General features: G+C 31.9%; 1 protein-coding gene across 1 annotated transcript; it reads right to left on the minus strand.

Moving 5' to 3' along the window:
- Positions 1-1,984: 1,984 nt before the first annotated feature.
- On the minus strand, positions 1,985-9,100 carry LOC123906162 (glutaminyl-peptide cyclotransferase-like). The gene is made up of 11 exons (XM_045956015.1): positions 8,563-9,100; positions 6,637-6,693; positions 5,686-5,721; positions 4,581-4,645; positions 3,902-3,965; positions 3,336-3,453; positions 3,120-3,217; positions 2,886-2,956; positions 2,724-2,751; positions 2,555-2,609; positions 1,985-2,320 (listed from the first exon to the last, which is right to left on the minus strand). The coding sequence occupies exons 1-11, from the start codon at positions 8,830-8,832 to the stop codon at positions 2,205-2,207; spliced, it is 978 nt and encodes a 325-aa protein (XP_045811971.1). The 5' UTR covers positions 8,833-9,100; the 3' UTR covers positions 1,985-2,204.
- Between the last annotated feature and the right edge of the window lie 2,030 nt (positions 9,101-11,130).

Consider the following 11,130-nt stretch of genomic DNA (forward strand, 5'->3'; position numbering starts at 1 on the left):
GATGTAATAAAAGTGTGGCTTCCCATTGTTTCCCCAAATTTAATTCTTGTTTACTTCTCTTAAATAAAAATTTATAAACTACTGCATCCTCATATTTTTTTTGCTAAGACTGCATCCTCATATTAACTGTGTTTTAAGATAAGGATAGAGATATATTTTATCCTTGTTTTAATTTGTGGTACAGGCCACACGAAATGTGAACACCTCTTTTCATCTAAATTTAAACATTAATTTATCACGTTGTAAGAAAATAATTCTTCTAATTAGTGGGGAAGCCATTGCATATGAGATAAAGATAAGTTTGTCAACAATTAAAACCAAATTATTCATACAAAAAGAGAAAAAAATAAGATATTCTCTAATTTGCTTAATTAATCCGTTTTCATTCATTGACTAAATTAAATGATAATAAGCATATATATAATATTTTTTACTGAGTCAATTTTATGTCCCCTCAACTTTTTGTTCTTCCTTTTTTTAATTAATATATTTACTTCTTTTTTTTGACAAAATTAATATATTTACTTTTGTTTAATAAATAAAACATAACAGAAATTAAGCATAAAATGCTGAAAAACTTGGGAAAAAAATGTACAAAATTCAATATATCAAATATTAAACGATAAACAAATGAACTCCCTGATGAAGTCTCTGTACAACCCTGAGCTGGTCAAACTGATTGCAACTCAAAATATAAACGGACCGATTGAACCAGCAAAAGGACAAATCATGGTGTTATTATAGTTTAATATAACCCTGCAAGAAATAGGTGAAATATGCAAATTATATGCATTAACTGTTCTTTTTACCCGCAAAATTACCCTTGCAAAACATTATTGACTACCTAAAAAACACATTTGAAGAAAGACTTGTGGACCTAATTACAATTCGATACATTCAGGAACAAATGTGACAATAAGATACACTTACTTACAGGGATTAAAATGGTAGTTCACCCATTTTCGATTAGAGATGATTAACAATGTTAATAGTAAAACTTGTAAGATAAACAATGTTATAAAGAAACATTTAATCATGAAACTTTGATAAGCAATTTTGCAGTTTAAAACACTAAGCGTCTGTTTGGTTTGGAGTTTCACAACCCCAAACGCGAGTCTTCCTTCTCCAGACGTGAGTAATTTGGAAGCCACAATTTGGAGCTTCCACGTCAAAGCAAAATCGAATCCAAGCTTTTAATTTTCGGTCACATGTATACTTAGCTAACTACCCCCAACTTCTTCAATTTCCTCCTCCACTGAACATCTTCAACCTTCAATAGTGAGGAAAATAAGCAGATCTGGTAGAAAATAAAAATTAAAGTGGAAGATGAAGAGAAATAGTGAAGAAATTTCATAGAATCTTCGACAAAAACAAGGGATTTTGGCAACTAAAAACAGAAATAAGAGGAAAGAAAGGATGTTGCCATCTAGAGATTTTGGTGGGTCTAATGTAGCCAACAAGAAAGTTCTTGAAGAAATACACAGGTTAAGAAATTTCAGAGACAAAGTTGAGAATGAGGGAGATGAAAGATGGAATTTCCAAGTTCTATCGTTTCATTGGAATTGGAAAGATTTAATTAAAGAGTCTTTTTATTTTTTATTAATCAAAATTCAGGTTCTAGAAAATTCTTTTACGTTGAAATAAAATCCATGTATATTGAAATAATAAATTATATATTTAGTTTTAAATATAGATACCCATTTTGGTAATTATACATTCAAAATCAATTTTAATTTCAAATATCCAAACAACATGAATCGGTTAGAATCACTTTTGTACTAGTACATCCAAACATAAATCAATTTCATTCAACTCACTTTTAATCAAAATCAATTATGTCAAACTCAATTTTATCAAACTCAATTCTGGTCACCGCTAAACCAAACACATACTAAATATCATAACTGATAATTTTAACAGCAAGTATCTAAGGCCTAAGATTTGCTAAAAAGGCTCAAACAATGGCACCTACCTCCTCAAAATAAACACTAAATATTGTTACTCATTTGGGGTTGTATTTCCATTCTTTTTCAGCACACATTACATCTCAAATTGAGTTTTGTTTTGCATTTTACTGTTACTTAAAACCTCAGCTCTATAAATACAGAAAGATTGGTTAATCTGCTACAGAAAAATGATACTATAAATTATAGCATGAATTGGTTTTGTTTTGAGAAGGATCATGTCGGTACCATTTTTATAAATCATGAAAAATTGAAAGGTTTGCGCAAGCAAAGCTGCTCAACCATCCCTTCTTTAATTTTTGACTTCATAGGTGAAACTTTGATTTCATACAACTTTGGCCACAGTTTTCCAGTCACTGCAAACAACAACAAAAGTCACATAAACTTCATGGGAAAAAAGAAAACCAAGTATCTTTGGTTTGAAAAAACGGTTTCTACTTTTGTTTTCCAATTAAAATATTTGTACAATAAACCGTGGAAAACAAAAAATTGTCTTCTCCTTTCACAAATCTTTGAAAACAGAATGAAAACAGAATCAAATAGGCTTGCTTTGTATTGAGACGATATAATTGAAAACAGCTGGAGCCTACCAAAAATTCGTTCCTGATCAGCATCCCATGCTATCCCATTCAAAACATCAATAGCCTAAAATATAAAAGATCAACACATAAGCAGAAAATCATGTGTTACAGCTACCTCTAATATAAATTTAAACAAAAGTATTATCTGTAGATATATCAAAAGGCTCAGGTTCCTTACATTATACCCAGCTTCGATTAATTCTTTCCTGCATATGATAGATTAAACATCTGTAAGCAACAAAATTAATGTCTGGCAGTAACTGAAAATCATTGAGGACCACTTTGATGTTGCTAATCATTCAGTAAATACTATAATAAGAAAAAGAATAAGAAATTGCACCTTAAATTTGGGAGGAGAATCCATCCAACAACAACACCATCATTAGGATTGATTTTTGCAATACAGTCAGTCTACACAATTAAAAATCGACCTCAAATAAAATCCAGCTTAACAGAGAGCCTTAGGTCGCAAGCATCATGCATACATGGCTAAGATTTGTCATTGTTTTTAACATTTTTTAGGAAAGATATATTAGGTCCAACTAACATCATAGTTGATTATGCAACGACATACCATATAAACATTTGCCCAAACTTCACCATTTATATATTCCAGTTCGTTGAGATTGTGTACTTGATGACCCTTATAGAAGACAACTTGTTTTGATACAGCTAAATTGAAGAAGTGTAAGTTTCATTAAAATGCAAAGAAAGAAAATGTTTGAGATAAGGGGCTTTGCTAATAAAATGGTGGAAAGGAAACGAATAACATTTGATTTGAGAGACTGACCTTTAAATGTTTGAGGATCAATTTGGTATAATGTTGAACTGCCGTCACTTCCAAACAAGACTTTTCCATCAGTTGCAAGACCCCAACCATCTTTCATATCATGAATAAATGTCCCAAGCTACAGAAATTGCAAAAGTAAGCTGTTAAGATCTAGCTTGCGATATTAAAAGGAATTTTGAAGCATTCACCACAGCACTGAAGAAATCTCACGGAAAAAAAAAATCAAACAAAAAAGAAGAATAGTATCACCAAAATCCTTGCATGTAAATGACACCACATGTAACAATTTGTGTATATATTAGACTTATTCAAATTTTTTTAATGAGATCAATACTACAAAATATACATTTTCTACTATGGAGATTTTTTAATCAGATATAGTAGTTAGCCGAAATCACTTATAGAGGCATAATACAGTCATGCAGAATAGTAACAAAAGATTGCCTATCAACAATAATTCGACGTTGCTGTTACTTTTCTTAGTAGAGTCCCACTGAATCAAAACGTTAGGAGTCTCTCAAACCAAAGACAAAATATTACATGAGTAGGAAGGTAAAGCAACAAACTTTGCTTAAATTTTTGAGGTCATATATGAAACCAACTGTCTGCAACCATGTTACTTGGATCAGCCTACAAAAGTGTGCCAGATAATGTATTAGAATAAACAAAAAGATCAACCATAATCATAAAAATAACTTGATTATTAATCACTAAAAGGGAAGTGTTCTGAGTCCCGCATTGAATTTAATATGACCTAAAATAGAAGAGCTTATAAAAATTTACAAATCGGTTTTCTAGAGTTGAGTTAAGCTCAGCCCAAACTCTAGAGTTAATTACTAACTTATTTTATATACCAAACAATCAGAAGGCAGAGCATAGCACATTCAAACAAAAAGAAAAAGTGCAACATTGCCTCTTTCTCCTGTAAAGCTCACTCCTAATTGGCTTGCCATCAGTTTCTGATTTTAGTTGTGAACAAACAAGAAACTAACACTTCGCCCTTAACTTCAACATCAAGTACTACTCTGGCTCCGAAAATTTAAATTTTCAAGTGGTTTAAAGACATTTGACAGTATTGTTATGTGTTACTGATGTACTGGAAGCTATTAGAATACGAAAAAAGGAAATGCTAAACATTGAAGACAGTCCTGTCTTTCGGAAAAACAATATTAAAAATCAAACTCCCTTTCCTTCCAATCAGCCTACAGTAAAAAAACAAAATGAAACATAATTTTCCTTGCACACCTATTATTGAGGAGAGTTAAACCTTCCCCAAATAATGAATCATCCAACTTCTGAAGTTTCTGAACCTGCAAGTAGCACCAAGAATAAATATGACTCTTGCAATGACTTTCGGTGTCCAAATTACTATGCATAATCAAACATAACAAGTACACCACTTATGAGGAACTCCCAAATGAACATTTATACCCTGATACAAATGTAAAGTGTTCATCACAGATAACCAAGTGGCTCTCCAAAGAGTCCAAAATATAGATAGACATATATGATTTATCAGTTTTGTTATGTAGGGTATATACCATAGTGTTAAAGAAACGAATTCTCGGAGATGCAGAGTAGTTAGGATTAGTTAGGCTAGTTTATTATCTAGAGAGGATTTCAATTCCATAAACAAGGGGAAAAATAGGATAGAAAGACTGATATAGAGAAATTAGAAAATTGATGAAATGGAAACATTTTGTTAAAGGTGGATAATTTTCCAGAGAAGTCATTTTTCCAAACACATTCACAAATTTTGTGGTTACAACAACAGCAGATTCTGAATGAATGAACAAGCAAATGTAACTTAGAAATTTGTGTTTCCTTCTAAAACACAATTAAAGTACCTTAGCAATAATAAAACTAAAAACATAAATAAAAAAATAATTAAAAAAAGAAAAAACGTACCTACCATGAAAAATGTTCACTTAATTTAAAGCAAGTTTTGCATTGAAATTAGGAAATACGCATCATTTCAGCAAAATAGACATCAGTGTTCAACAAATTGAGTGAAAGGGATGGCAAACTTAGGTGAAAGGTCCGGTAATTTAATAAAGAAAAAACACTGTTTAAGAATCAGAATACATTGATGAATCATTAACCTTACTATCTTGTTTAAAATTGGTCATACAGTACAGAGTTATATTCATTATATAATTGATTGTTGTCAGTGCAACTATGCCTATATAAGCTTTTAATGACAAATGTCGAGCACTGGCATCAATCAACTACAGAGTTTGATTGCTCTCCATCAGTCGCCGTCCATATAAATCTATAATAATTGAAAAGCATAATCAACAGAGTACTTGAACAATGTACATGAAAGAGTTCGAGAACCAGGAGTCAGTACCTTCCCAGTACGAAGAGCGACTTTACGGACAGAGGACTGAAACAACAAATAATTGAAATGTTAAACATGTTACACGTCAAAAACAACATTAATTGTATGTCTAGGATATCAAAAAAAAAAAGAATGTAATTATTAAATAAATCTAATCTTGATTAACTGTATTTTACAACGGATAAAAGCTTGAAACATTTTGGTCTTCTTCAATAGATAGCGCCAGTGGTGGTCATATTCATTTTCATCTTAACATTTAAACATATTTGTCATAAATGACTATGTTGAATAAATAGTGCAGTGAGAAAACTGAATGCAAAGTATCACAAGAATAGGATAGTTTTGAAGAAACTGGTATCAATGGAAGTCAGGACAACAGGTCGGAGCATAGAAGAAGCTTTGAATTCCCAAAAGGATTTCTCTAGAGCAAATATGTTGTCTCTACTCTCTATTAGGAGAAACTAATATTATGAGATAATCTAAGAAGATGATCTAGGATTACAAATCGATCCTACAAGATAAACTGAGATACTCTAACATATGTTGAGTCACAGTGTATGCTTTATGTCCAGTATATGTGCTGTAGGTGGTGTTCATAGTTCCCAACTAAATATTATGATCGTTACAGAAGGTCAATGCAAAAGGCTCCTACCACTATAGGCTCTGGGGAGGACCAGATTTGCTAAGCCCTATTCCATTAGCAAAGATATTATTTCTTCTATAATTGTAACCCGTGACCACCAGGCCACAAGATAACAATCTTAACAGACAAGGATTAATGCTCAACTAAATCTCATAATTGTTCTTTGAACAAAATGAACCAATTGATGTAACTCATGTCAGCTAAAAAATTTCAAACTCAAGAATACACCAAATTTCCCATTCCACTCCAGCCGTAGAGAGAAAAAAGGAAAAGGCAAACAAAAGAGGCAACAGTGAATAAGAAAATGAATAACATACCTTCCCATAGATACCAGTTGACTCAAATAAGGTGTCATTTCCAGTATAAAGAAGTCCCTGAAATCAAACAAGCAGAGAAGCCATTTTTCTCTTCAATGAGTAACAAACTAAGCAATGCAGACATCAACCAACAATTTAATAAACGCTTTAAAAATATATATCTACTCTCATAAACATGATATTTGCATTAATCAAAAATATTATGCACCACTTATGCGAGTGCATCTAAGCAAATTGCCATGTCCGTCACTGAAATTTAGTCCAGTGTTTAAGTCATTCCTTATTGTCAATTTGTTCTGAAGACAAAATTTTCTTTTAAATTTAACTGAAAACTCATTGGACTTGCACAAGTGATCATTCAATGAACTTTGGCTGAAAAAATAATTATTTTAAGGTTCCTTCAATGGGTTCCTTCAATGGGCTACTTTTTCTAACACCTTTTATAGGAGAAATACATATAAATAAGTTTTATTAATAATAATAATAAATAAAGCGGCACTGTGGCCATTTTACAACTGTTCACGAGAGGATTTGATCTTTGTCTCTTGAGGTTACAAGGCTAGACTCTTACCACTAAGTTGACACCTCATACACAGAGAAATAAATATAAGATACAACATGATATTTAACTTGCAATTCCCTCTTTTCCTTAAACAAGCCCATTGACACCTATCTTATTTATCTTACTACTAACCTTTGTCGTTGAAATAATCATTCCCCAAACAAGTTGAGTTGCACCAAAAATAATTACAGTGAATGTCCAAAATTCATTACTGAAAAATATTAGAGCAAACATATTACTTTCTTAAAGTGCACTGGTGTGTAATATGACAGATCTATTTATCTCGTTTGCAGCTTTAGTTTCAACATTTGTTAGTACTAGTCTAACTAATTTAAACAAGCTTCACTCCTATAAATAGATCAAAGAACTCTGTATTTCATTTCATGAGAAATAGAATAAGCTTCAAAGAACATTCTCTCTCTAAATTACTTGCATTCTTGTATGTTTTCTCATCTGCTCGACTTGTAATCTAGGTCATAAGGTTTCAAATGCCCCACCTTAGTCAAACAACAAATACCATCCATATCAATCTTTCTCACGGACTCACAGACTAATGTGTATGTTTCCTTAGAACTAATGACTTAACATTTGGGATTCACAACTAGAACTAGGTGATGTATTAACATTTGGAAATTGTATATAGTAGCATTACAAGCCTTGAAGTAAACTCATCATCAAAACTAAAGCAAAGGTAGCATTGCATTCAAATCGTTAACCACTCTCATGTTCATCTATTTTTGGGTCTACACATTTGTGTTAATCAAATGTGGTTTGATCATAAATTAGTTATGTTAGGCTTTCAATTCTAAAATTAATTCTAGATCCAAACTCAATTCTACACAAAAGATTAGACTTCTAGTTGTTGGATTGACATGAAATCAATTCTCAAACTTTATCAAAAGTGGCATATACCTATACACTCTAAAATGCAATTTTGATCTAAACTATCTATACATGAAATGATAAAAATCACTTTTTTGTGAATGTGTCCAAACATAAATTACTTTACATTACCTCAATCAAAACCAAAGTCAACTTTACAAAAGCATTTTTTTTTTTGTATTAACCCTCTGGTTCCTAGGGAAAAGGGACTCTGGTAATTCAGAGTTTGACCACCAGGAAACGAACTCGGGTTCTCCAAAACGATTCGTCCAAGGGGGGACTCATTTTCCATCACCTCACAACCAAACCCACAGAATATACAATAAACCAAGCCAATCCCCTTCTAAATCAAACAGTAAGCAAAGAAACTGATCTTCAACTCCATTAACAAAAAATAAAAAATAAACTTTAACCATTAAAAAATGTCAAATACACACTATGCAGGAACAACAACAAAAACAGAAAAAGAAAAAAAAATCAACCTGGGTGAAGGCTTGAGGATCATGAGGGAACTGATTAACAACAGTAATCGTCTCATAAGAAACAACTTCTTGAAACGCACGCCAAGTGTTCGAAGAAACGAGCAAGAGACAGATTATAGAAATGACAAGTAAAACAGCAAGAATAGCGGAAACAGTGGCAAGTGTTTGTGGCTTGCGCCGTCGCGGAGGAGGTGAAAGAGTCGCCATGGAAGGGTTTGGGTTATGGTTTGGTTCACGAGGTTTTTTCTTGAGAGATCTGATTTTTGCCATGATTCTTCATGTGAGAGAAGAATTAGAGGGATCAGAGACGAAAGATTGCACGTTGAAGTTGCTGTTGAAGTTGAAGAATTGAGCTAACGTAAACCGGAAAATTTGTCTCTTTCTGCTTGGTATACGGCACTTTTTCAATCGATTGTTTAGATTTTAGAAATTATATATACAACTAACCAGTCACCATGGTTCATGGCGTAGAAATCGAACGTATTTATTGTCTAATTTATTTTCATCAATTTTTTTGAAGGATTATTTTCACCAATTTATTTAAACATGAAATTACAAACAATTTTATAAATTATCAAAAATGTCTTTATAAACTACATTTGAAGTGGTATTTGTTGTAAGGTTGTCATTATCATCAACAATTAAAATCTTCAAACCATTTCTCAATGTGATTCTGGACACAGCAACATATAACTGACCATGTGAAAATATTGATTGCGGAAGATACACTACAATATTTTTCAGTTAGTGACCTTGACTGTTGTTAATAGCCATGGCAAATGAAAGAGATTCTGACGTCAAATGGTGTTAAGAATAATATGGAAATAAAAACTTTGTCGCATATATTGTTTCATAATATTATATTTCCTTCTAAAATAAATTGTAACATCTTTAACATCATTGCACAACCCATGAGTTGATCCATATTTCTCAATAACATAACTGGAACTCCAACTTTCAATCTTAACTTGTGATTTATAAGGCTCGAACAAACAATTGTATTTAAAAATTCGGGAGTGTAGTCATTTTCATCTTAAAAGTTTTCTCATCAAACTCTTCATACGGTACCATCTAGGAAAATAAAAATATAAAATTGTGTAAGTAAATATATTTATGTAACAGATTGTATCATAAAATACATTGTTATAAAACTTACCAAAAACCCTGTTGTAATGTCATAAGCAGTTAATTTTTCTCGAAAGTGATGTCATCAACACCAATTTCATGAGTATGCGATAGGAGATTTGTATCTTATGGGAGACCAGCTACGAAGTCAGATTTGTATCGCTTAAAATTATACTAAATTATCCTCTTCATGTGTATACCAATGTAACCCAAGCCCCAATAGGTCTGATATTGTAAAAATCTTTTAAAGCATACACGTCATGCGTTAAATAAATATTCTTGTTAAGTTTTTTCGACTAATACTCTAAATTGATTTCCAAATGGATCTGCCAAACTTGTGAAACAATAAATTTCATCTTGAAAATTAACAAAAAACATTTTCGGAAGCATCACTGCACCCTATAAAACAACTGTAACAACCCGGATTTTTAATAAAGAATTTACTCATAAAAAATTTAGTTTCTTTAAAAACGTGTGACTATTTTTTTTTTCTAAAGAATAATAATTACTTACGCTTATAAATAATCTTTGTACAATAAAAAGAATATTTCATTTAAATTACAAATTTATAAAACCCAGATTTGTTTAGCCCCGCGCACATACAAGCAACACATCACTTCATATTTCACATTTGGTACCTACAACCATATTTAATGTAAGGGTCAATTTCCTTATCCAAATTGAATCATGCCGAACGGAAGGTAAATGTTATAAACTAAAAATAAAATACTCGGCCATAAAAAGTAATAAAATAAAATCGATGCAAGAAACTCTTTTTAATAACAATTTATACAAACTAATAATGCATGAAATGCAACTAGACCATGATCCGGATATCGCCCCATTTGGCACTTGGAATTTTACGCCCCAAGTAGCGTATTCGCCCCATTTGGCACATAATAACAAATCGCCCCATTTGGCACTTGGAATTTAACGCCCCAAGTAGCGTATTCGCCCCATTTGGCACATAATATACAAATTTTCTTTTAAAATCATCGCTACTTCCACAAGATCAAATAAAAAATCAATTTTCTCTTTTAAACCACACCAAATATTCATTTTATCAAAAACCAACCAAATACTCAAATCCACAATCAATTACAAACACAACAGTCATAGAATTAAATATACATTCAGTCACACGCACCTACTCAGAATGTAATGAAATAGCATAGAATTGTTATAAAAATAGTTCTTTCATTCCTTCTAATTTCATTCTTTCTTAACGGTTAAATATTCCATTATTAATCTATAACATAAACCCTATGTGCATGAGTGTATGGGGAAAAAGCCCTTACATTGGCCGATTTCCTTCCAAGCACAATACTCCAGGCCTAAATTCGTAGCTACAGTGTACAGGGGATATATCTCACTCCAAAGTTCATTTCGATGATCCGACGGTGGAAAATAGAGTACTGTGTGTCGAGAAGCTACTGTCCAAAA

Source organism: Trifolium pratense, linkage group LG2 (genome assembly GCF_020283565.1).
Source record: "Trifolium pratense cultivar HEN17-A07 linkage group LG2, ARS_RC_1.1, whole genome shotgun sequence".
Classification (NCBI taxonomy): Eukaryota; Viridiplantae; Streptophyta; class Magnoliopsida; order Fabales; family Fabaceae; genus Trifolium; species Trifolium pratense.

Coding starts and splice junctions, on each gene's coding strand:
- LOC123906162 (XM_045956015.1), bottom strand. CDS start 8,832: ATGGCAAAAATCAGATCTCTCAAGAAAAAACCTCGTGAACCAAACCAT. Junction 3,966..4,580: donor TTAACTCTCCTCAATAATAG/GTGTGCAAGGAA, acceptor ACACTTTTGTAG/GCTGATCCAAGTAACATGGT. Junction 3,454..3,901: donor ACCTCAAAAATTTAAGCAAA/GTTTGTTGCTTT, acceptor CAATTTCTGTAG/CTTGGGACATTTATTCATGA.